We start from the raw sequence: 27259 nt of genomic DNA on the forward strand, positions 1-27259 counted from the left end.
AGATTATTCATTTCATACTATTTACAAAGCATTACAGATGTGCAATAGCCTGGTTTCAACAGAACTTGAACAGAAATTTTGGGTTCTTTCAGATTCTAGGCTATTTTGTTCTGTTTAATTTCACATGAAGGAATAAATTTAAAATCATTTGCTTTTGTAAATACTAAATAAATTTGAAGAAATAAAAACCTTTTCAATAAGAAAACATTTTGCCCCAGGACCCTTACATAAACAACTACAACTGGTTCACTAATATTGCATCAGTATCATATTTCACACTTAATTTGGTAAATAAATTATATATAGAACTGGAGAGATTTTGGTTTAATCAGCTTTTAAACCACACCAAACTTTCTTAAGTTAAGTGGACATTAGAAATCACTGGTGAAATGAAGACAAACAGTTCAGACAAATGTATAACTTAAAGCAATAATTCCAGTTGGATGCCTACAAACATTTTTAGGGTTTTTAAATTAATAACTTGTATCAGTAATGATATTTTACCATTTTTTTTTCTGAACATGTACATAGTGCTTTTACGTAGTTTGGAATGATGACTAATATTTATATTATTGACTTGCAAATATTTGTATAAAACACGTGTGTAGGCCAGATTATAGTGAGCCTTGTGTAGGTGCCTTATGGCGGGGGTGGGAGGGTGCAAGGGGACCATGTTTAGGTGTCTAAATGCCATTATAATTTTACAAGATTTTAATTTTACAGGCTAAAATATAGCTTTGAAGGTCTGGGGACCCCGAAAACCATGGAGGGAGGCGTTATACCTATTTATTACATCTTAAAGCCCAAAAATGCCTAAGCAGGTTCGATGCCCAATTCCCATTGAACTACTTGGGCATTTTTGCAAATCCCACCAGCGACCTATCTGTATCTTTAGATCCCTACATGCCTTTGTAAAGCTCACGCTAAGTCTGAACTAAGTTTTCTAGCAGTTTTTATTTTATTATATTTTATATCCCCCTTGAACTTAATTCTTGTGGAAGATTTTTGAATGATTTTTGCTTGCCACATATTTTTAAAAGTCTATATGCCAACACGTTCAACTATGAAAAAAAGGAAAAACATAAAATGCAATATGAATATGTACCTTGTAGAGAAATATACAGCAATAAACTTTTTCTTTTAAATTTTAGTGTGAGCGCTGTTTGCCATTATATCATGACAAGCCTTTTCATCCAGGTGACCAAGTTCAAGCTTATAATTGTAAACCTTGTCAGTGCTATGGCCATGCAGTAAGCTGCCACTATGACATAGCAATGGATTCTTTTCCTAATGAACACTATAGAGGAGGTGGCGGAGTATGTGATAACTGTCAACATAACACCACAGGTAATTTAACAAGCAACATCAAAATATGCAGGGACATTTTGGAGAGAGTCAGTCATAAATACCCAAATGGATCTGAGGTTCAACAATGATGAAGAGAAAATTAAATTTTTTGAAGTACAGCTCCTGTGTACTTCAGTAGCTAGAATTATGTAAACAGCTAAGATAGAGAAATGCCATCACTACAATGCAATATAATTTTGTATAGAATCTTCCATGTAAATTATATCTCAGCATACTTTATTATAGCATGAACATCAACATCTGCTGCAGTTAAACTTGCAAAATGGTTTCCATTATACATGATGTACAGTGTTTCTATCAGGACCATCACATTGGTCTAACCAGGTAACATACAGCAAACAGATTCTTGGTAAAATATCAGATTCCTCTTTAATGAGTAAAAATTTGCTCATTCCATATGTAGAGGGTTTGCATACTTATTTCAGTGTTCTTGGCTTTCTCTATGAAAGGGGAAAGTTTGAGGTTCAACAGTAAGTTGTCCAAAAAAATGTATAGACATTCACGTAGCATAGCTCTATAGAAGTGTGGTATTATATAACAGATGGAAGTTTAATGGAGTAAAACACAGTTTGTAACAGGTTCATTGTTTCATATGCTCTGGATCACTAAATTGGCAGGTAGAGATGAAAGGTGCATTAAAATGGACATCCTGAAAATTATAGAATTCTCTCAAAGGAATAGAGTCTTTAATTTTGAATTATACAGCTAATTTTAATGAATTGGAAGCCATAATGCATAACCTTTCCCTCATGCAGGAAGAAACTGTGAGATGTGTAAGGATTTCCATTACCGGCAAGCAGGTGCAGATCTTTCCACTGTCGATGTTTGTAAAACCTGTGACTGCTACACAGCAGGCACCAAAAATAATAGCCTCCTGTGTGATAAGGTAAGTGATCCAAACACAAAATATCAGCAAATGTTCTATCCGTTGGTTGGTGTATCAGTAACATTAATTACAAGATGTGCTTAAATGGATACTGCTTTATATAAGTTGCTGTAGTTCCTCCTTTACAAAATGGTGGCTGATTCATACTGAAGACTGGAAGGCTAACAAGACTTTGTAAACAATCTGAGAATGGTGTTAGGTGCAGAGCTTTGTCCTGCAATCAGGAGTGAATGTAAAATATACACATACAAATTTTCAGAAATAAATATGGTTTTGAGTGCCCAACTTGAGTACCATCCTTCTTAAAATCTGGGCTCTTTAAGGTGTCTCAGGTGGTGCACTCAAAAAATGGATGCACCAAAAATTACTGCTCAATTTTGAAAATGTAAACAGAGTCCAAATTACGCTAAAATTTAATTAACTTTCCTCCTGATATGTAGACAAAGATTGATCTCCATATAAGTCACCATGCTCCTCTTGTTTTGAAAAATAAAAAGGAAAAAAAGACATCAGCTATGCTTCTTGAGTCTTTGGATCTCATTTACAAGAAAGGCATATAGTCTGCTAATAAATCTTACTGTGTCTTTCAAAGTGCCTACTGAGTGCCTGTTAAAATGTGCTCAGTCACAGTACAAGAATGATAAATCATGGGATTGAATCCAGCAACATGTTATAAAATGCTGGGTTGGTGGTATTTTTTCCTCATACCTGCATACGGAAAATAAAGTGAGCAAGAAAACACAAGTGACATTCAAGTCTTGCATATGCGTTGCGTTGAAAAATGCGTTGATGCAATTTTTTATCACATAGTACCAGAATTCTGACCCTGAACTGGCTCTGATAGGCAGTTCTGCAGTGGCTTTTTTTTTTGTCTCCCCAAATGTAATTTTAAAATCTGGAACCATTTCCTCAGTATATTTCAACATACGTTGTTATTTCTCTTCCATTGAGGGTTAACAACTTCTTCATAAAATAACCATTGTAACATTTGTCCTATAATTTTTTACTTTTGTTTATTTTACTTAGATTGTAAGATCTTTGTGGTAGTGTTTTCTTTGTAGCCTTGATCCTACAAATGACCCCATATGTACGGAAAACCACGTGACTTCATCTGCCTGTGCAGAGCTCATTGCAGGGCTGCTGTCTGTTTGTAAAGCAATGTGTAAAGTTAGAGCCCTATATTTTAATAATGATAATACCAAATAGCTACAAGGAGAAACAGACTCTCTGATCTCTCACTAAAGCAAGGAGGAATAAATGAGAAATTGGACACTAGTTTTAACATTCGCTGTTGCTGATGAGTTGTTACTCTAGTCTAACAGTAACTTGGGGTAATAATTAAAGGTGGTAAAATAAATTCAAAAATTATTAACTGATGCAACATCATCATCATCGTTGGCGATCCTTCGAGATCAGGGATGATCTTTTTCACAGGTTTTCTTTTTCAAGGGTCCTTTGGTGACTGAGGAGTTCAATCCTTGAGCCACAGGCTCATTGGCAGACATTGTATGTGGTGTTGGAAGACAGGGTTGAGTCACGATTGCTGCATAGCAGTTGTCTTTCCTTTTTTTTTCTGGTGTTTTTCTCTAACTAGGGCAAGGCGATTTTCCTCAAAAGTGGATGCTCCCTCTCTGACAAGTCTTTGCCAGTTGTCCCTATCCTGGGCTGCTGTCTCCTAGTGTGTGGTATCAATGCTGCATCTCTAGATGTTTATCTTGAGGGTGTCTTTATAGTGTTTCTTTTGGCCTCCCCAATTCCTTTCTCCTTTGGTGAGTTGGGCGTACAGCAGTTGTTTTGGTAAGCGTATATCAGTGCCTGCTCCACATCAGCTGGTGCTGGATAACCAGGGCCTCAATACTGAAGATGTTGGCCTCTCTGAGGACACTGACATTAGGTCACCCAAGTCTCACAGCCATAGAGGAGAGTTGGGATTACAACTTCTTTATAAACTAAAAGTCCAATATGAGTTCTGATGTTGTGATTGTTGAACACCTGGTGAGATAGTCTGCCAAAGGCAAGGCTGGTGTAGTGGATTCTGCGTTGAATCTCGACATTTATGTCTGCCCTCTGTGAGAGATGGCTGCCAAGATAGGCAAAGTATTCTACATTTTCCAGTTCTTCTTTGTCAATGTAGATCTTCCTTGCTGGATCTGATGATTGACCGGGGATTGGCTGGTGGAGAACTTTTGTTTTGCCAATGTTCAGAGTTAGCCTTAGGCTTTTGTAAGCATCAGAGAAGCATTTAAGAGCTGTTTGAAGATCCTCCTTTGAGTGTGCAACTACGGCACAATCATCTGGGTACTGAAGTTCAGTTATTGTTGCCGATATTACTTTAGTTCTGGCATGGAGATGAGAAAGATTGAAGAGTTTGCCTTCTGTCCGATATTGGATGCGATTGCCCAGTGGTAGACGGTCTTGGGTTAATGTTTTCATAGCTGGAGAAAAGGGAGGGTGCCACTACACAACCTTATTTTATGCCAGTTTGGATGACAAAGGGCTCAGAGGTAGAGCCACTGCACAGGATGGAGGCAGTCATCTGGTCATGGAGGAGTCTTACAATGGTGATAAATTGGCTTGGGCAGCCAAACTTTGACATGATTTTCCACAGACCCTCATGATTGACAGAGTCAAAAGCTTTGGTCAGATTGATAAAGGCCATATACAGTTCCTGGTGGTGTTCTTGACATTTTTCCTAAATCTGCCTGGATGCGAAAATCATGTCTGAGGTGCCTCATGATGATCTGAAGCCACACTGGGATTCTGGAAATACTTCCTCTGCAAGAAGGAGCAGGCGATTCAGTAAGATTCTAGTAAGAATCTTCCCACCAATGGAGAGGAGGGCAATGCCTTGATAGTTGCCACAGTAGGCCCACTCTCCCTTTTTGAAAATTAAATACTGTAATGAAAGAGGCTGAGGCATGAGCTTGAAGCTGTGATTATAAAAAAAAAAAGAAAAGAAAAAAAGGGAAAAATGGGGGAGACTGAGCTGCTCAAAAAGGCATCAGTAGACTGCTGCAATAGAAGCAGGGCAGAGATAAATGATTAAGAGGCATTAAAAATAGATTAATATAGCTGTAGACTAAGGAATGAAATGAATTACATGACAAAGAAAGGCATCATTGAAGGAAGTGTTTCCAGGTCTGACCCGTGGAAGATGGAATCATAAGGAATAAGGACCCTACTCAGGAAAATTAATTGTCACATCACAATGATAATTTTCAAGGAAATACGCTAAAACCGATATAGAATACAGTTTCACTGCATAATTTACCATTTCCTGCAATTCATCAATGTTTTTTTCTTCTGCGCAGAACTAGTTATCTGTCATCAAGCTCTAAAGAGCTGCGGAAATCCAAAGGGGAACATTTGAATTACCCCAAAGCATATTTACTCATGTACAAAAATATGCTTAGATAAAATTAGCAGGAGGGGCAAAAGAGTAATCAATACACTACCGCTGCCCCCAAAACTTCATTGACATGAGCATGGATACTGTATTTCTGTTCTGTTTATCTATTTCACTCTGCTCTTGATGGGAAATGTGAATTTGTATGTGTTGTATTTGAATGGATTCTGAATGCTTAGAGGGCAGTAGGTAGTGTGCACTCACAGACCGCTATGTTCTAGTAACTGTGATGAGGCATTCGCCCCACACTTGTCCTGAAAGGGTTAATGAAGACAAAGGGGGGCTAATTAACCCAATAGGACACAGCAGAGAGGAATCAGGTGGCTAAGCAACCCCTGACTGAGGTAGCCCAACTGAGGGGGAACAGCTGTGCTGGACTTACAAATGCAGGAAATTGGCAGCAGAAGGGAGCTGCTGGGAAAGTCTGCAGACACTCCCTGGGAGAATGGAGGTGTGTTTGGGCTGACAAACCCAGAGAGTGGGGAAGCAAGGATGGTAGGAAAGGGCTCAGGGAGAGGCAGTAAGGTCTAGAAGGCAACAGACCTTGGCTGCTGGCTAGAGGGTCCCTGAGCTGGAACCCGGAGCAGAGGGTGGGCCCAGGTTCCCCTGCCAGCCACTGAAGGAGTGGAACCTATGGCAGCGAATGGGAAGACTGCCTAGGACTGCTGAAGGAAGACTTTGTTACCCTGGAAGTGGAAAATGTGTAGAGTGACGTGGCTGGGAGGCTGTCACGAAGAGGCAGCAGCAGCTTGTGGAGTGAGAGAGGTGCTGCAGACCCAGAGAGAGAGGTGGAGAGATGGCATACAACTGTAGGAAGGGTGGTCAACCTGGTAAACTATTCCCCAAAACAACCAAGAGGAGCTGCCACCCTAGTGGTGAGTGGAACACCCTGTCACAGTACCTTTATTTACATTTTAAGAAACAGATTAAACATAAAAGCTGTATTTTGGCCTTGCAAGCCACAGCTGTGCTAGTGGAAATTTGGAGGAGCAGCATACCCAATGGCAGTGGCTGAGACATTTTGCTGTAGAGAGAAAGTTTCAAGGGAGAAGGAGCATGCAGGAGGCAGCAGCTACACCCTTTTAAAGTTGTGCCCACTCTTGACCAGCAGTCAGTCTAGAAGAGATGTGGAGAAATCCATAACCCATTTAGAGTGTCTGGTGCCACTGGTAATGCTATAACTTTCCCCTTGCACTCAGAAAGCCTTTTAGGTGTCCTGTGAAGAGGGAGAATGAAGGAAGAAATGGCTTCCATCTTCACTCTCCCAGCCTGCACACACATGGGAGAGCTTCCAGAGTAAGTCCCTACCATGGTGTTTCCTGTAACATCTGGAGTTGGAGATTCATCTCTTCTGGCCCTCTCTCTCTCCCTCCCTTACTGCATAGCCGTTTCCCTTGCTTCTTTTCACCTAACCCACTTTACAATCTACTTACTTGTTCCAGCACATGCAGCAGTTTGCAATCCTTTTCCTGTTCCCACTGGAATGCATTGTACATCTCTTCTAACCTGCTATATGGAATGGAATGGAAGAACTTTCCCTCTCTCATTTATCTTCAATTATACTTCCTTTCAGGAAAATTTGGAAGTGCTGCAACAACCTCGTCCCATTCTCTGTTAATTTCCCTTCTCAACTAAGGGAGTCAGGTGGCTTTATTTTTTCCACTTTTGCTTATTTGTGACACCATGTAATGAGTGTGTCACATGCAGTAGCTGTGGTAAGAAACTGCTCTTTATTACACATGCGGGGGCAGGGTTACAAAAGCTTATACTCCTGTCACACATTGTAGGGGTCAGTGTTCAATCCAATGCCTTATATTACAAAGTAACATTGGCAGGATGATGTGGGAAAATTTCACTCCTTTTGCAAAGCTGTACCTGGAGGCCTGATCCTGCATCACTAAGTCAACGGGGGTGGGGTGGGGTGTTTGCCCAGTCATGTTAATCCAGGTTCTTTCATGAGCATTAATTTCAGATCAGAACAACTTTTGGATGGGCCCCTCAAGCAAACATTTGAAGTGTGGTCTCCTTTCCACCATCATACTTCTTATCCCCCCTCTCTATCCCTGTATCCCTTATCTCCTATTATCATTGCCCCCCAGGCACAGGCCTGAATTCTCAGTTACACTTGGGCTTATTTATGCAGTCAGTGAAGCATTAAGAGGCATTACTGTTACTAAGGCTTCACGCCACCATCTCCATTTTATCTCTGCCCTATCAATATGTCACTAAATACACTTGCATGATATGAAGCCACATACCCCAGTACTCTGTCAGACCTCTAGACACACACCCCAATAACTTTGAGAGTTGCTCAGGGCATTTGAGATTAAGGCCACTTATTTAGGTGCCTAATGATTGATAGACTTAAAAGCCTAACTTTAGGCACCCATTTTTGGAAACTTTGTTTATATGTATTAATGACCTCTTTAGTTTAAATTTAATCTCATTGAAATAAAACGTATGTAGGCTCCTAAGTGCCTAAATCACTTTTGAAAATTAGGTGCCATCACAGAGACCCTTTGGCAAACTCATTAGGTCAAACATGTCTTTCTGGGTCTGTATCCATAAGGAGTATCATGTAAGATATCTATAGAAAGCTCATAGCAAGATATATAATCATGGTTCATAATTCAGACAGCTGCAGCGGCACAGGAGCTAGCAAACAGAGCTCTAAACAGGGGAGTTTGAGTGGGAGTTTGGAAGGGGGGTTTGGATTGTGCTTGTTTGGGGTTTGCTTTTGCTGGGGGGGTGGTCTTTTTGGTGTGGCTTGTGTTTCCCAGATTAACAGGATTTAGGTGGGAAGGAGATGACAGATACAGAGGAAGCTGTGGGAGTGACTCCTGCAGTGAAAGACACATTGAGGATGACTGGATGTGGAAGCTGTGGTATGTACATGATCCTGGAGGGGGGAACCGGTAAGAGTTTTGTCTGCATGAAATGCCGTCTGATAGAGCTGATGGAGGAAAAGATCCGAGGTTTGGAGATGCAGGTGGAAAGTCTGGTTGAGTTTAGGAAGGGGTTTGAGCAGATGATGGAGCAAAGATATGAGGTATCTGAAGGGAAAAGCTCAGACTCACGGATGGAAGCAGGGCTGGGGAATTTTGAGGAGAGACTGGATGAGGAAAGTGGTCAGTGGAAACATGTGACTCAAAGAACCAGGCAGAGAAAAAGACGGGCTAGTGAAGGAGAAATAGAGCTTAGGAACAGGTTTGCAGAGTTGGAAAATGAAGGGGCTCAGCAGGTACTTGTTGAAGGTGGAAGGGTAAGGAAGAAGAGAAGAGAGGCTAGCCCTATAGAAAAAGGGGAAGAGTCAAGGGAGACTACACCAAATATGAGCCCCAGGAGGATACAGGATGGGTTGAAGAGAATTGTAAGGTAAAATAGGAATGGAAAGAACTTGCAGCCAGAGGGAACAGGAGAGAGACTGGAGAATAGCACTGTCACCAGGAAAAGGCAGGTCTATGTGATCGGGGACTCTTTATTGAGAAGAATAGACAGGCCTGTAACTAGAGCTGATCCTGAGAATAGAAGGGTGTGCTGTCTTCCGGGTGCTAAGATATGGGATGTAGACCTGAGGTTGAAAAGGATCCTCAAGGGAGCGGGAAAGAATCCCCTAATTATCCTTCATGTGGGAACAAATGATACAGCCAGATTCTCGCTGGAAAGTATCAAGGGAGACTATGCTAGGCTGGGGAAGACGCTTAAGGAAATTGAGGCTCAGGTGATCTTTAGCGGGATCCTTCCTGTTCCTAGAGAAGGGCAACAAAGGTGTGACAAGATTATGACTGTCAACAGATGGCTTAGGCAGTGGTGCTATAAGGAGGGCTTTGGGATGTATGGCCACTGGGAGGCATTCACGGACAGAGGTCAGTTCTCTCGGGATGGACTTCATCTGAGTAGGGAAGGAAATAGACTTCTAGGATCGAGGCTGGCACAACTGATAAAGAGAGCTTTAAACTAGGAATTGGGGGGAGATGGATGGGAGATGTCCAGAAAATCTCCACGCCAGATTTTAGCATTGAGAGGGAAGAAGATGAAGTAAGAAAGGATACAGCCATGGGTAGGAGAATGTATATAAGGAGCGAGGGCGGTGTGGATACTAGTCTAATAGGTTATACTGGCTGTAGAATGACTGTGCCTAATAGGGTACAAAATGTGATCGAGGCCAAACAGCAAAAATTAAGATGTTTATACACCAATGCAAGGAGTCTAGGTAACAAAATGGAGGAACTAGAGCTACTGGTGCAGGAAGTGAAACCAGATATTATAGGGATAACAGAAACATGGTGGAATAGTAGTCATGACTGGACTACAGGTATTGAAGGGTATGTGCTCTTTAGGAAAGACAGAAACAAAGGTAAAGGGGGTGGAGTAGCATTGTATATCAACGATGAGTTAGAATGTAAAGAAATAAGAAGCGATGCAATGGATAAGACAGAGTCTGTCTGGGCAAAAATTACATTGGGGAAGAAAACTAGTAAAGCCTCTCCTGCGATAGTGCTTGGGGTGTGCTATAGACCTCCGGGATCTAATTTGGTTATGGATAGAGCCCTTTTTAATGTCTTTAATAAAGTAAATACTAATGGAAACTGCGTGATCATGAGAGACTTTAACTTCCCAGATATAGACTGGAGGACCAGTGCTAGTAATAATAATAGGGCTCAGATTTTCCTAGATGCGATAGCTGATGGATTCCTTCATCAAGTAGTTGCTGAACCGACTAGAGGGGATGCCATTTTAGATTTAATTTTGGTGAGTAGCGAGGACCTCATAGAAGAAATGGTTGTAGGGGACAATCTTGGCTCAAGTGATCATGAGCTAATTCAGTTCAAACTAAATGGAAGGATTAACAAAAATAAATCTGCAACTAGGGTTTTTGATTTCAAAAGGGCTGACTTTCAAAAATTAAGGCAATTAGTTAGGGAAGTGGATTGGACTGAAGAACTTATGGATCTAAAGGCAGTTGAGGCCTGGGATTACTTTAAATCAAAACTGCAGAAGCTATCGGAAGCCTGTATCCCAAGAAAGGGGAAAAAATTCATAGGAAGGAGTTGTAGACCAAGCTGGATGAGCAAGCATCTTAGAGAGGTGATTATGAAGAAGCAGAAAGCATACAGGGAGTGGAAGATGGGAGGGATCAGCAAGGAAAGCTACCTAATTGAGGTCAGAAGATGTAGGGATAAAGTCAGAGAGGCTAAAAGTCGAGTAGAGTTGGACCTTGCAAAGGGAATTAAAACCAATAGTAAAAGGTTCTATAGCCATATAAATAAGAAGAAAACTAAGAAGGAAGAAGTGGGGCCGCTTAACACTGAGGATGGAGCGGAGGTTAAAGATAATCTATGCATGGCCCAATATCTAAACAAATACTTTGCCTCAGTCTTTAATAAGGCTAAAGAGGATCTTGGGGATAATGGTAGCATGACAAATGGGAAGGAGGATATAGAGGTAGATATTACCATATCAGAGGTAGAAGCGAAACTGAAACAGCTTAATGGGACTAAATCGGGGGGCCCAGATAATCTTCATCCAAGAATATTAAAGGAATTGGCACCTGAAATTGCAAGCCCATTAGCAAGAATTTTTAATGAATCTGTAAACTCAGGAATAGTACCGAATGATTGGAGAATTGCTAATATAGTTCCTATTTTAAGAAAGGAAAAAAAAGTGATCCGGGTAACTACAGGCCAGTTAGTTGACATCTGTAGTATGCAAGGTCCTGGAAAAAATTTTGAAGGAGAAATTAGTTAAGGACATTGAAGTCAATGGTAAATGGGACAAAATACAACATGGTTTTACAAAAGGTAGATCGTGCCAAACGAACCTAATCTCCTTTTTTGAAAAAGTAACAGATTTTTTAGATAAAGGAAATGCAGTGGATCTAATTTACCTAGATTTCAGTAAGGCATTTGATACCGTGCCACATGGGGAATTATTAGTTAAATTGGAGAAGATGGGGATCAATATGAACATCAGAAGGTGGATAAGGAATTGGTTAAAGGGGAGACTGCAACGGGTCCTACTGAAAGGCGAACTGTCAGGTTGGAGGGAGGTTACCAGTGGAGTTCCTCAGGGATCGGTTTTGGGACCAATCTTATTTAATCTTTTTGTTACTGACCTTGGCACAAAAAGTGGGAGTGTGCTAATAAAGTTTGCAGATGATACAAAGCTGGGAGGTATTGCCAATTCGGAGAAGGATCGGGATATTATACAGGAGGATCTGGATGACCTTGTAAACTGGAGTAATAGTAATAGGATGAAATTTAATAGTGAGAAGTGTAAGGTTATGCATTTAGGGATTAATAACAAGAATTTTAGTTATAAGTTGGGGACGCATCAATTAGAAGTAACAGAAGAGGAGAAGGACCTTGGAGTATTGGTTGATCATAGGATGACTATGAGCTGCCAATGTGATATGGCTGTGAAAAAAGCTAATGCGGTTTTGGGATGCATCAGGAGAGGCATTTCCAGTAGGGATAAGGAGGTTTTAGTACCGTTATACAAGGCACTGGTGAGACCTCACCTAGAATACTGTGTGCAGTTCTGGTCTCCCATGTTTAAAAAGGATGAATTCAAACTGGAGCAGGTACAGAGAAGGGCTACTAGGATGATCCGAGGAATGGAAAACTTGTCTTATGAAAGGAGACTTAAGGAGCTTGGCTTGTTTAGCCTAACTAAAAGAAGGTTGAGGGGAGATATGATTGCTCTCTATAAATATATCAGAGGGATAAATATAGGAGAGGGAGAGGAATTATTTCAGCTCAGCACCAATGTGGACACAAGAACAAATGGGTATAAACTGGCCACCAGGAAGTTTAGACTTGAAATCAGACGAAGGTTTTTAACCATCAGAGGAGTGAAGTTTTGGAATAACCTTCCAAGGGAAGCAGTGGGGGCAAAAGATCTATCTGGTTTTAAGATTCTACTCGATAAGTTTATGGAGGAGATGGTATGATGGGATAATGGGATTTTGGTAAGTAATTTATCTTTAAATATTCAGGGTAAATAGGCCAAATCCCCTGAGATGGGATATTAGATGGATGGGATCTGATTTACTATAGAAAATTCTTTCCTGGGTATCTGGCTGGTGAATCTTGCCCATGTGCTCAGGGTTTGGCTGATTGCCATGTTTGGGGTCGGGAGGGAGTTTTCCTCCAGGGCAGATTGGAGAGGCCCTGGAGGTTTTTTTGCCTTCCTCTGTAGCATGGGGCATGGTTGACTGGAGGGAGGCTTCTCTGCTCCTTGAAGTTTTGAACCATGATTTGAGGACTTCAATAGCTCAGACATGGGTGAGGTTTTTCATAGGAGTGGTGGGTGACATTCTGTGGCCTGCGCTGTGCAGGAGGTCGGACTAGATGATCAGAGTGGTCCCTTCTGACCTTAGTATCTATGAATCTATGAATGGTGAGATGTATGTACAGGTAATATTTAAGGACCAATGTAACTATACTGAAAGTATTCTTTATGGACTTCGAGTAAAAGTTGGTCACCAGGGGATAATATATTTCAGGGATGGCCCATTCAAGCAGGAGTGAGTTGTCACCCCAGCCTGGTTACCCAGTGGTGGAATGCAAAGCTCGATTATCTAGTTTTGCTCCATCCCAGGACATTAAAGGGAAAACCATCCAAACTACAAACAATTGAAAACACTTGAAGGGAAAAGAGGACATTACAACAGACAGGAGATCACCCTGTCTGTGAATAAAGACAAAAGACTGATTCAGTATTTGGGAAGGTAGAAGGAAGACCCTTTCTATTCTTTCACTGAGGAGACTTCTTGGGGAGTTGGGGATGTTATGAAAAACTGGGCTTCTGGTTCCCATACCAACTCTGCAACAGACTGAAAGCTGGGCGGAAAACCTACTTTAATAGATTGGAAAGGTAACTATTAATGTGTAGAGCCAACTTTAGTGGGTTTATGATTTTTTTTTGGTATTCTAATGATTTGTTTCCACAACTCTCTCTTGTTTGTAGTTAACTTTCCTTTGTTAAGTAAACTTGCTTTTTATTTCTTATAAGTGCCCACAAGTACTGTGTGGTTTACATGAGCAGTAATTTAAGGTGAAACTGGTAAATTAGAGGTACACTGTACCTTTGGGGCAGGGGATTTGGGATTTCTCTGAGTAACCAGTGTCGGGGCTAGATATCACAGGGGAATACTTCAAAGAGACGTGGGGACTGTGGTGCACCTGCTGTTAACCTGCAAGGCAAAGACAGGGCTGGCATAGCCCGGAGAAGATTGCTTGAGTGACTGAAATGCTGGAGGTGTTAGGGAATTAATAGCCAGCTAGGCACAGACAAGACCCCCTCACACTGGAGGCAGGGGGTAACAAAGTGACTCACAGTCCTGGGTGCCCGAAGAACTTTCCCAGGCACTTTGGACAATTTTATCGTAAATGATCGAAAAGTTCTTTTCTGTCTTTAATTTTTATGATTCAATAACTATTTTCTCATAGTTTAAAACAATTAAGGCTTGCATATTTTTATTAACGGAGCTAAAAAGAATAAACAGAAGAATAGCACCATGTATAGTTTTGCCATTCAGTAAGCATTTGTAAAATGTTCTAATATAATATATTGAAAGATTCCACAAGCACCTTTCACAAATTGTGGCTCATAATTTCAGGGTGAAATATATCCAAGCAGCAAGAAAAATATTTCAGAAATTTACTTCTTTGAGAACTCTTGATGGCTATTAATTCCCTTTAAAAGACATTCAAGTATGCAATGCTAAGAACAGTATATGGGGGATTTCTTTACTGTATTGCTGTCTTGGGCATTCAAAGGATCAAGGGTAAATGTATTTCAGTTCTGCTATATAGCAGACTTTAGAACTTTACTTTGCTGTATGTTCCTTAGAGATTGTTCAGGATACATTTTGGAGCACTTCTTCTGAACTACATACATTATTTAAAAGCATCATGAAAATCTAGCTAATGGATAAGCTACAGGAATTATTTCAAAATATATATGTATATAAATATAATTTTTTTGTCATAAACCAGTGTGACTTTTCTTTCTTTCTCAAACATATTCAGGATATCTGAGTAGTCTGATAAATAGCACCAATTGAACACATTGAAACTAAAAGATGCATTATGATGTACATTATTCACCTCATATTTTTCCATCCATGACATTCATGAATGGCAGAATCCCCCAAAATTCTGTGATGTCATGGAAAAACCATCTTACAAAGGCAACTTATTTATGTATCCTCACTGTTTAGTTGTATCAGGCCCTAGGTGACCGAAGAGAACTTGTAAAGGAGTGATATACAGGATGGAATAAAGAGGAAAAAAGAAATGATGCAGAAATTAACCGACAACCAAGACCAATTAAGGGAGAACATGCATCAAAACCATTTAAATTGCATAATATTTGATGCACTATTGAACATCGTGGGTTTTTAATTACACAAGGATCAAGCATTTTCATCTGACGAATCAGCTGTTGAGGGAGTAGACAATATATGATGGGAGGTTATCTGCCAAGAGATGTTAGAGGCCGAGGTGAAACAGAAATTACTGGATAGCTCTAATATGAATTCTGATCTAAAATGCATGTGCATAACAAGATTATTTTGAAAACTGGTATTCTCCAGTGGGTGGGGTATACTTGGGGAAAGGGACGAGAACATCCATTGAGATGAATGGGTCAGTTCACACTTCTGAGCTATTGTGTCAGGCTGTATTAATTTCCCTGGCATGTTCCTGATTCATCTGAGAACATCTTCATGGAATCATAGAATATTAGGGTTGGAAGGGACATCAGGAGGTCATCTACTCCAACCTCCCTGCTCAAAACAGGACCAATCCCCAATTTTTGCCCCAGATCCCTAAGTGGCCCCCTCAGGGATTAAACTCACAACCCTGGGTTTAGCAGGCCAATGCTCAAACCACTGAGCTATCCCTCCCCCCCATTCTTATTGAAAGAATGAGCCATTTCACACCTCTGCAATCCTCCTATGCTGGAGAAGGTTGTGCAGAAACCCTTCCCCCTACACTAATCCCTGAAGCGCAGTCTGAAACACGTCCTCCCTTAATTCCCCCTTGCTGCCTTCTGCTGGTAGATATATGCCTCACAGCCTATCGGTTACCATTTGCCTTACTCCCTGTAGCCCTGCTGGAGGCATGGATAGGCCAGAAGAAGGGCAGAGCTCCTAACTGAGTGGCAGTGAGGTTCCAAAGAACCTTTTGTGCCCCCTGATCACATCCCCTCACTACTAACATTCCTCAAAAATAAAGGAAATTCATTTCTGAGAAATTTTAACTTTGAGTTAAAGTTGCCCAGCAGTGCTTCTACTGGTCATCAAACGGACCTATACTTAAACCTCTGAAAACCAGGGAATAGAGTTAAGGCAAAACAAACTTGAATCTCTGAAAGCCAGGAAATATTGGGTACACACCAGCCCTCTAATGCATTGTTAACTCTACTTTCTTTGAGCAGAGCCCCAATATACAAGTAACACATTACCCATGCAGATGCTACAGAACACTCAGGTAGCAGAACACATTAAACATGGTACGACAAAAGCCAACACCGTTTTGCTGACAAAATTTGAGTTTAGATCAGGAATAGTGAATAGGAACTACCTACATCTGGCTTACATTCAAACACCAAGCATGCTCCACACAAACCACCCTAGGCTTCCAAAATATCCATTCACTGTTGTTCTGTGGATTCCTTCTGAGACATTGCCTTCACTTACTACTCACTTAGTAATCACAAGGAGACCAGTGTCATACATACCATTAGACTGCTGACCATCCCCAATGGCAAAAAGAAACCTGGGGCTCACATTCTTAGTTTTTTCTCATGCTTACCGTTACTGAACTGTTTCCAGAGGCTCTTCCCAGCTCCAGGGGGGCTGAGTTAAGGTTGTTTTGCAGGGCTGGTATGTACCTTAACTCTGTATTTACTGGTTTTCAGAGGCTTAAGTGTAGATGCATTTGATGTTCTGGAAGGATAAGAGGCACTGCTTGTCAGGATCATGATCAGGACGTGGGTGTTCAGGCTTAATGGTTAGAGCCATGGGGGTGGCCAGGCCTGGGGTTTAAAGCAGAGTGTTGAGCTAGAGTCAAGAATCAGGGCCACAGGATACTTGGGGTTGTAACTAAGATTAGAGCCAAAGGCAGAGCCAGGGATCAGAAACTGAATGCCAGAGGCAATGGGCTAGCAAGAGATTTGGTCAGGAAGTGGAGCCAGGGGTATCACGGAGGGTGAGGGCAGGAACAGGGTGGGCAGGAGGGCACAGGCTGGATGGAAGTAAGAGCAGGTGCAGAAACAGGATTAAGCACAGCTGCGTCATGGAACATGTTGAGCAGGCAGTGAGCTCTGGGTACTGCTGGATCAAGCAGTAGTTTCGCTTCACCAGTCAGGAAGTGCAGTCCATCCGGCAGCCCCTGTCGGGGTCAGCTATGCTCGATATGTTACTAGGAGACTGACACTGCTGAAGCTCACTCCTGACACTGCTGGTCAATCTTAACTCTGTGTTAACACAATTTTTGGGTAATTAATTATGCATTCAAGACAAATAGGGGCTAAAACAGATCTTCCAATTGCTTTTTGAGGTAGTGGGTAGCAGAAAAATATATTGTCATCTGACCTTTTCTTGGTAAGACTCCATCAGAACACTTAAAGATGTTTTAGAAATACATGGAAATTTGCAATAGTGTCTTCTTAATCAAACTGGAGGCTTGTCTCATCTACAAACACGTCTTCCCTCTTCACCTATTTCAAAACCTTGAAAATCAGGGTGGGAGACAGTAAGTCAGTGGGTGACTATAGAGGCCTTCTGCAGGCACATACCCTTACTTCTGACCCCATAATACCGAACCTGATGAGGCTTCCTCTACTGTTAAATATGTTCATTCAAAATCCCAGTTTCCATTACCTCTTGTTTAGCTACTGAGAGAGATGATTACTGTTTTAACTGGTTTCCTGGCTTTAATCTCCTGTATTGATTACAAGGTGTTGGATAACTTTGAAAGGTAGTGCCACAGTAGAAGGAAGAGATCTTTATAATCTGATCTCTAGTGGATTGTATTGACTGGTCTAGAGAGAACTTAAATTATACCTAATGTTCAGCCAATATTCTCTTTCTTGGAGAGCCTGTATTTACTGTTTTGGACTCTCTCTCCTTGCTAAAAGTGAGTTCTTGAGTGTACATTTTCTGGCACTGAATGTTGAGAGGCCTGCATCACCGCTGGGCACTCAGTACTACCTGGCACGTCAATGACACTTAAATCTTGTCTGTGGTACTGGTGCTCCTTCCCATTCCTGGCACTCACTACTCTGGACATTTCACTAGTCTGCATGGGACTCCTCTGTAATTGATACAGCTTGATGAGGTTTTGCTGTACATTTATTTCATGCATTTTTCTTGGTTTCTAATCATCTTGTTGTTTTTTTTCCCTGTAAAATTTGGTAATCCACAATAGGTGTCTCTGTCATCAATACAAAGAGGTTCTACTGTATAGTATAACGTATGATTTTCTTTTGGAATGTGCTTGGATATAACCTTCAGGCACAGTTTTTGCATCCAATATTTACTATCAGGCCTAGAGATGCTGTATTTTTTCTCACTCAGGTTAGTGATCCTTGGATCTACACTGTACAGATTGGAGGATACAAATAAATAGAAAGTATATTTTACATGGAATATTTTTGTAGCTTTGACCCAGCCACCTCAATCCTCATCCTTTGTTCTAGTTTGGCATTGGATTTGGGGTAAAAAACCACAAAGACCTTAGTCAAAGAAGTTTTGAATTCCATGGGAGATAATTTCAGTATAGAGCATTACAAGAGGAATGTTAATGTCTTAGAATATTTTGTTTCTCCAGTTTAAGCCAAATCCTACTTTCTTCACTCACGTGAGTATTCACATAGAAGTAAATACAACTGCATGTGTGGGTGAAGCAAATAGCTTTGGCCCTATGCAGTTAATTAATTCTTCTTAAATGACCAGGCAATGGTATATCAATTCTACAATGTTGGCAAATTATGGAAACAGTCTGATTCTTCTCTTATCTTGTAAATCTGGAGTAATTCTATTGTAACCAACTGTTAACAAGGGGGCAGTTAGTTCCAGAGTATCCAGAAATTATCCCATCCTGCTCACATGGGGTATTTAGTTTTATTTTGGGTCAAGCCCTGTAATCTTTATTCCATTCTCATTTAGCCAGTACTCCCATGGTAGTAAAAAGAAGCGCTGTCTGAACAAAAACAGGGTGGTGCCATGGGGAGGGAAAGCCACAATGGAGTCCTGGCACAGTCAAGGAACTATGGTGTGACTGGAATAACAGAGACTTGGTGGGGTAACTCATGTGTCTGGAGCACTGTCATGGATGGGTATAAACTGTTTAGGAGGGACAGACGGGGGAGAAAAGGTGGAGGAGTTGCACTGTATGTAAGAGAGCAGTATGATTGCTCAGAGCTCCAGTATGAAACTGGAGAAAGGCCTGTTGAGAGTCTTTGGGTTAAGTTAGAGGTGAGAGCAACAAGGGTGATGTCACGGTGGGCGTCTGCTACAGACCACCAGACCAGGAGGAGGAGGTAGATGAGGCTTTCTTCGGACAACTAACAGAAGTTTCCAAATCACAGGCCCTGGTTCTCATGGGGGACTTCAGTCACCCTGACATCTGCACAAACAATCCAGGAAGTTTTTGGAGAGTGTTGGGGAGAAGTTCCTGGTGTAAGTGCTGGAGAAGCCAACTAGGGGCCATACTCCTTTTGACCTGCTGCTCACAAACAGGGAAGAATTGGTAGGGGAAGTAGAAGTGGGTGGCGACCTGGGCAGCAGTGACCATGAGATGGTTGAGTTCAGGGTCCTGACAAAGGAAGAAAGGAGAGCAGCAGAATATGGGCCCTGGACTTCAGAAAAGCAAACTTTCACTCCCTCAGGGAACTGATGGGCAGGATCACTCAAGGTGGCTAATATGAGGGGGAGTCCAGGAGAGATGGCTGTATTTTGGCCGCTGGCTGTATTGAGGGTGCAGGAACAAACCATCCCAATGTGCAGAAAGAATAGCAAATATGGCAGGTGACCGCATGGCTTAACAGAGAAACCTGTGAGCTTAAACACAAAAAGGAAGCTTACAAGAAGTGGAAACTTGGACAGATGACTAGGGAAGAGTATAAAAATATTGTTCGAGCACGCAGGGGTGTAATCAGGAAAGCCAAAACACAACAGTTGCAGCTAGCAAGGGATCTGAAGGGTAACAAGAAGGGTTTCTACAGTTATGTTAGCAACAAGAAGGTGATCAGGGAAAGTGTGGGACCCTTACTGAATGGGGGAGGCAACCAAGTGACAGATGATGTGGAAAAAGCTGAAGAACTCAATGCTTTTTTTGCCTTGGTCTTTACAGACAAGGTCAGCTTTTAGACTACTGCACTGGGCAGCACAGTATGGGGAGGAGGTGAGCAGCCCTCAGTGGTGAAAGAACAGGTTAAGAACTATTTAGAAAAGCTGGACATGCACAAGTCCAGATCTAATGCATTCAAGGATGCTGAGGGATTGGCTGATGTGATTGCAGAGCTATTGGCCATTATCTTTGAAAACTCGTGGCGATTGGGGGAGGTCTTGATTGGCAAAAGGCAAATGTAGTCCCCATCTTTAAAAAAGGGAAGAATGAGAATCTGGGGAACTACAGGCCAGTCAGCCTCACCTCAGTCCCTGGAAAAATCATGGAGTAGGTCCTCAAGTAATCCATTTTGAAGCCCTTGGAGGAGAGGACAGTGATCAGGAATAGTCAACATGGATTCACCAAGGGCTAGTCATGTCTGACCAACCTGATTGCCTTCTATGATGAGATAACTTTCTCTGTGGATATGGGGAAAGCGGTGGACATGATGTATCTGGACTTTAGCAAAGTTTTTGATACCGTCTCCCACAGTATTCTTGCCAGCAAGTTAAAAAAGTATGAATTGGATGAATGGACTATAAGATGGATAGAAAGCTGGCTAGATAGTTGGGCTCAATGGGTAATGATCCATGGCTCAGTGACTAGTTGGCAGCTGGTATCAAGCAGAGTGCCCTAGGGGTCTTTCCTGGGGCCAGTTTTGTTCAACATCTTCATTAATGTTCTGGATGATGTGATAGATTGCACCCTCAGCAAGTTCGCAGATGACACTAAGCTGTGGGGAGAGGTAGATATGCTGAAGGGTAGGGATAGGGTCCAGAGTGACCTAGACAAATTGGAGGATTGGGCCAAAAGAAATCTCAGGATGTTCAACAAGGACAAATGCAGAGTCCTGGACTTAGGACAGAAGAATCCCATGCACTAGTACAGGCTGGGGACCGACGGGCTAAGTGGCCATTCTGCAGAAAAGAACCTGGGGATTACGGTGGACGAGAAGCTGGATATGAGTCAGCAGTGGGCCCTTGTTGCCAAGAAGGCTAACAGCATATTGGGCTGCATTAGTAGGAGCATTGCCAGCAGATCAAGGGAAGCGATTATTCCCCTCTATTCGGCACCAGCAAGGCCAAATCTGGAGTATTGTGTCCAGTTTTGGGCCCCCCACTACAGAAAGGATGTGGATAAATTGGAGAGAGTCCAGTGGAGGGCAACGAAAATCATTAGGGGGCTAGGACACATGATTTATGAGTAGAAGCTGAGGGAATTGGGCTTATTTAGTCCTCAGAAGAGTGAGGGGGGATTTGATAGCAGCCTTTAACTAGTTGAAGTGGGGTTCCAAAGAGGATGGAGCTAGGCTGTTCTCAATGGTGGCAGATGACAGAACAAGAAGCAATGGTCTCAAGTTACAGTGTGGGAGGTCTAGGTTGGATATTAGGAAAAACTATTTCACTAGGAAGGTGGTGAAGCACTGGCATGGGTTACCTAGGGAGGTGGTGGAATCTCCATCCTTAGAGGTTTTTAAGGCCCAGCTTGACAAAGCCCTGACTGGGATGATTTAGTTGGGGTTGGTCCTGCTTTGAGCAGGGGATGGGCTAGATGACCTCCTATGGTCTCTTCCAACCCTAATCTTCTATGATTTTATGAACAGAGTGAAGCTGGCTGCTATGGTAGGTCCACGGAGGAAGGGGCAGGGGCTCAGGGAAGTAGCCATGGGGCTGGTGCTCCAGGAAGGGAGCAGAGCTGATCGAAATTAGAAAGTTGCCAGGGGCAAGAGTACCAGAGACCCCTGGGAGGAGTGGCCCTGAAGCCTGAGGCTAAGGAATGAGTTAAGACTATGTTTGTTTGCTAACCTCGTTGCAAAGAATAGGCATGGCAGAAGATACTTTGGAGCTGAGGAAAAGCGTGGCCTGGTAACAGTTCTCCTTCATGGTTTTCAAGATTTAGATTATGACTACATCTGTGTTTAACTCTTAATTTTTGCACCCTATAAAAAGTTCTTTGATTTAATTTAATTTAATTTTTTAATTCTTATATTAATGCTTGTTTAATGTTTCATCTTTTTCCTTCTCAGCAAGTAAAATAATACATGTATTTCACAGACCTATTTTTTCCTTTTCCATTTAAAGTTTTCTCTCTCTTCCCCCATACCCTCTGCCATTGTTGCTAATGAGTGTATCATCTAAAAATAGATACATTTATCATTCAATAATATTTTGTATCTTTCCAGATTGGAGGCCAATGTAATTGTAAGAGACATGTGTCTGGCAGACAGTGCAATCAGTGCCAGGAAGGATTCTACAATCTACAACAGTCAGACCCTGATGGCTGCAGTCCCTGTAACTGTAATACCTCTGGGACAGTCAATGGAGATATTACCTGTCACCAAAATTCAGGCCAGTGCAACTGCAAAGCAAATGTTATTGGTATGTGTAATGTAAGAGTTTTCATCCACATTTCTTATCTACTAGAAATAAAACATTTGATTTCTAAGCTGAAAAATACAGTAAACTTCTTTTGCTGAAGGCAGGTTAAAAAAACTGAATGAAATTAACTGCCTAAAAATTATTAATTTAATAATTCTATCAACTACAGTTTGAAGCTTAGTTTAATCAACCCTTTAGAAGTCTCTTTATTCCATAGCTGCATTGGCTCACATAGATCCATACTAATAACTCACAGAAATAATATTAATTTGCTTACCGCATGGATGTTTCTTTTAGGAAATTAGCACTTTTTCAAAATGTTTTATACTTAATGAGTTCTAAGCAAATCGTTTCCATGCTAGCTTTCTTAATAGACCAAAATAAATGGATTTTCCCCCCTCAAAATATTCTGTGCTACAGGGTCCTTTGTGATAAATCTTTCCATTTTTTTCCATTGTATTTCTTTGAACTGTTCCTATGAAATGCAAAATAAGTCAACATTATTCCACAGATCATGAACATTGCTAGGTTTAGTTATCAAGGGCCACATAATTTTAATTTTGTAATTCAATGCCAAGCTGATTATAATAAACTGCTACCTTCTGTGTTATTTATCATTTTTTTTACAAGACGTGCTTTTTTGTTTGTTACTCCCACAGGTATTTTTCAGAAATTAGATTTGATTATAGCAATTTATTATTTCCAGCATATTTGAGGGGAGCCACAGCCACATAAGGACAAAATTTATCAAGTGCCCAAAATACACAGTGTACATAATACACTTTGAAATATTGATGTATGGGAATATTATGCAAGGAGAATTTCCTGATAAAGTGAGCCCTGCATGGTAACTGTACGTGTCTCAGGCCATACATATGGCTCAAAAAAACCTTATACCGATTTATCATTCAAACTATTGGTAATCTCTATTTTCTGAACTAACCATGATCATATGTTGATACTAAAAATACCTTTCAATGTTCAGATCTTGGGTAATTCATATTCACTAAATTGTGAACAACTGCTCCTTCCAGACTTCTAAATCTCTGTTAGTGTCCACTCATATCTTTGTAAGAGAGAAATATGATAGCTAGGTGGTTAAAGTGAATGCCCGAAAAGGTTGAATTGTTGTGAATTTTTACAAGCTATTATTCTTTGTTCTTGTGGCTGGAATTTCCAAAATAAGCCAGTAAATAAATACATGAAAGTGCTCCTCCTAAAAGGATCTAATCCTGGGTAATTCTGAGCTTCCTCTCTATGGAGTGCTGAGTGCCTTTAATCCCCACTGTAGACAATAGGAATTAAAGTGTGGGCAACATCTCTCAGGAGGTACTCAGCCCCTCGCAGGATCAAACACAACTTGATTTTTTCAGTGCAAACAGTTAATGCATCTTAAATTGAATTTCCTACATTAAATAAAATAGGAGTTTTCTAACAATTCTGTATTATATTTTTTTCATATGCATTTGGGACCTGATTTTGGATTCTTTGTATTTTCCCAAAATTGCTTTGATGTCAGTGAGAAATTAGGTGTGCAAGGATTGCAGGATCAGACCCTTGCTTACTTAAATTATTTCAAACCTTTTAAACTATCTGTGAAAGTAACTGGGATGATTTTTCTCTTCACTCAAAAAAAAAATGTATGGGGGGTGGAGGAGAGGAAGATACATAAAGCCCAATCCTGTAAATATGTATGTACATGCTTATCTTTAAGCACATTTGTCTTGTTGACTTCAGTGAGACTACTTGTGCTTAAAGTTAAGCACATCAATAGGATTGTTTACACAACTAACTGTAAATATTCTGATTTCCCTTATCATATGTAAATAAGTGTTATTTACCAGTCCTGTGCAGTGAACTTTTACAAAGAAAAGCTACCTCTTTAGAATGTATATTGAATTATTTTTTTAAACTGGGTTTACAAGTAATCTCAGTCTATTGTCATGTTGTCTGAAGAAATGTGATAACAGAAAATCTAACTGTGTACTGCAATATTATGGAACGTGAACTGTTAGAGTTAACACAACTGTTAAATCTTACTAATGATTCTATCACCAGTAAAATACATTAGCACCAATAATTTTATTAAAGTAGGTCATTCATCTAGAATAAAAAGGTAGAAGAATGTGAATTAAATGCCAAGCGTGCTAACTCCCCTGTACTTGTTAACATTGAATGTGATGCCCTGTAGGCCTTCCTCAGTATCGTTAGGAATAGATTACCTGTCAGGAATATGTATGGCATATTCAAATAAGCACTGCGCATATTTTTAAAACTGATATGATATGAATCCATGTAGACCAATTTTAATAGTTCAAAATGAGTCATAATTCTTGTTAACAATACAGTTATTTTTAAAATTTGCAGCAATAGTGGGCCTTTTTTATTTTCCTTATTGAAATTAAATAATATGCCTTAGGTGAGCCATTCATCACTGTTAAAGGAACTTGCCTTCTGTTGGAGTTCTCGAGTTTTTATTCATCTATATAATGCATTTTCTACCATTTCAAGAGATGCTTTTCTACATACGAGTTTCTAAATGTATTATATTTTTGCATTTTTTTTAAAAGGATGGAAATATTTTGTTAGGACCTAAGTTGTTTTTTCTTTTACTGGATGCCACAATTAAACCATGGTATCATAGTGAAAGATTTTACCACTGAAAAGTAACACACATACACACTTCAGAGTGGTGGCCGCGTTAGTTTGTATCAGCAAAAACAATGAGGAGTCCTTGTGGTACCTTAGAGACTAACACATTTATTTGGGCATAAGCTTTTGTGGGCTAAAACCATGCATCTGATGAAGTAGGTTTTAGCCCATGAAAGGTTATGCCCAAATTAATGTGTTAGTCTCTAAGGTGCCACAAGGACTCCTAGCTGATTTTACACATACACATGAGAGTTAGCATTTCTCAAATAATAATTTACTTTGTTTTCTTGTGAGGTAAATGTTATAAACTAAAATTTAGCTGCAACCCCCAAGGCAGGGATAAAGCAACGAATTTGAAAACAAAACTAACAGAACTACAGGATGAAGTATGAAAAAAACAATTTAATTTCTAATGTATTGTAAATGTTAACTGAATCATATATTTAGACAAAAGCATTATTTCATCTTGAATCATGGAAAACATTTTCTGTATCCCTTAAAGACTCCTAATAAACTCTGGTATATAAGTGTAATCATATTAAAATTGAATTATGAGGAGTAAAACTCATAGAAATTAGTCTAATTTGCAGTGTTTATGTATATGTCATCAAAATGAGTCGACAGCCCTCAGCACATCTTCTGCCCATCCGTTTTGTATCATCTCTTGTAGTTAAGAGATAGGCCTTGTAACAAGTCATCACCTACATCACATTTAGTTTTTGCCAGAGATTTTAAAATGTGCTTGAGATGAAAATAAATCTATCTAAAAACTATATATGAAAACCAACAAAAACCCTGTGATTTCTGAAATATAAACATACAAAAATACCTGTTATGTTAGTTCCTGCTGTTTTCTGTAGTTTTGTGCAGCCACCTCAGTGCTGCTGCTATTAAAAATTGTGGTGGGAAAGAACTTTAAAAAAAAAAAACCCTAAACTATATAGTTTGTATTGAATTTCTGTTGACTTTCTCCTTTTATTAACTTTTTCTCTCTTCAGGCCTCAAGTGTGATCGTTGTAATTTTGGATTTAAAGTCAGCAGAAATTTTAATGAACATGGATGTGGGCTTTGTCTGTGCAATATCTATGGCTCACTGAACCAATTCTGCAATCCTTTTACTGGGCAGTGCAATTGTAAAGAAGAAACCAAAGGGCTTCAGTGTGACACCTGCATGGACAACTTCTTTGGGCTGGATGCTACTGGCTGTAAGACTTGTGACTGTAATATCGCAGGATCACTTTCTGGAATGGTTTGCAATGCTACGACAGGGCAATGTGTATGTAAACCTAATACTGGAGGAAGACAGTGCAGTGAATGCTTAGATGGGTATTACAAAGTACAACAAAATAATTCCTTAGCCTGTCTTCCATGTAATTGTGATAATGCAGGTACAGTAAATGGCTCTTTGTTGTGTGACAAATCAACAGGACAGTGTCCTTGCAAATCTGGTGTAACTGGGCTTCAGTGCAATCAGTGTGTGCCTCATATGTACAATCTTACCATTAGCAACCTTCTCGGCTGCCAGATTTGTGACTGTGACTCATTGGGGACATTAGCAGGCACAGTTTGTGACCAGATTAGTGGACAATGTATATGCCTGCCTAATCGTCAAGGAAGAAGGTGTAATCAGTGTGAGTCAGGTAAGGAAATTGGAAGAAAATTTGTTGTTACATTCTTCAGTATTCCAAAATCAGAACCGTCTTTTCCTTTATTACACTGATCCTTTTTGATAGGGCTTTAGCCCTGATTCACCTCTAATTTATACACATTTTTTTTCCATACTTGTATATCTCCATAGACATAAATGAAGTTACACCTGATTTGACTGGTGATTTCGTATAGGAATTGCAACAAATGGGGTGTCTTGAGGAGGGAATTGAAAGATAGTTTCCTCAAAGATCAATTCAGGAAGGGTCTTCCGTGCATGAGCGGTTAATATGGAGAAAGTTGTGGAGACATTTGTAGGAACAGCTTAGAAGGCTGGCAAAATAAATTGTCCTATAAGTGCATCTGATTGCACCATCATGTTGGGGATATGCAGGTTCTCACAAGGGCTAAGCAAGGATTGGCCTTATAAGCAGCTGAAAATGCAATTGGTAGTCACAGTGCATTGAAACAATTAAAGAATTTCATTCTACATTACTGTAAATGGAGTTTATCTGAGTTC

At 40.5% G+C, this 27259-nt stretch overlaps 1 protein-coding gene across 1 annotated transcript in view; it reads left to right on the forward strand.

Moving 5' to 3' along the window:
* Positions 1-27259, forward strand: part of USH2A (usherin) — a 590403-nt gene that overhangs the window by 73607 nt on the left and 489537 nt on the right. The window contains 4 exon segments of the mRNA XM_038396580.2: positions 1152-1347; positions 2124-2254; positions 22245-22440; positions 26091-26732. Of these exon segments, the coding sequence (XP_038252508.1) occupies positions 1152-1347; positions 2124-2254; positions 22245-22440; positions 26091-26732 (1165 nt within the window).

This window comes from Dermochelys coriacea, chromosome 3 (genome assembly GCF_009764565.3).
Source record: "Dermochelys coriacea isolate rDerCor1 chromosome 3, rDerCor1.pri.v4, whole genome shotgun sequence".
Taxonomy (NCBI): domain Eukaryota; kingdom Metazoa; phylum Chordata; order Testudines; family Dermochelyidae; genus Dermochelys; species Dermochelys coriacea.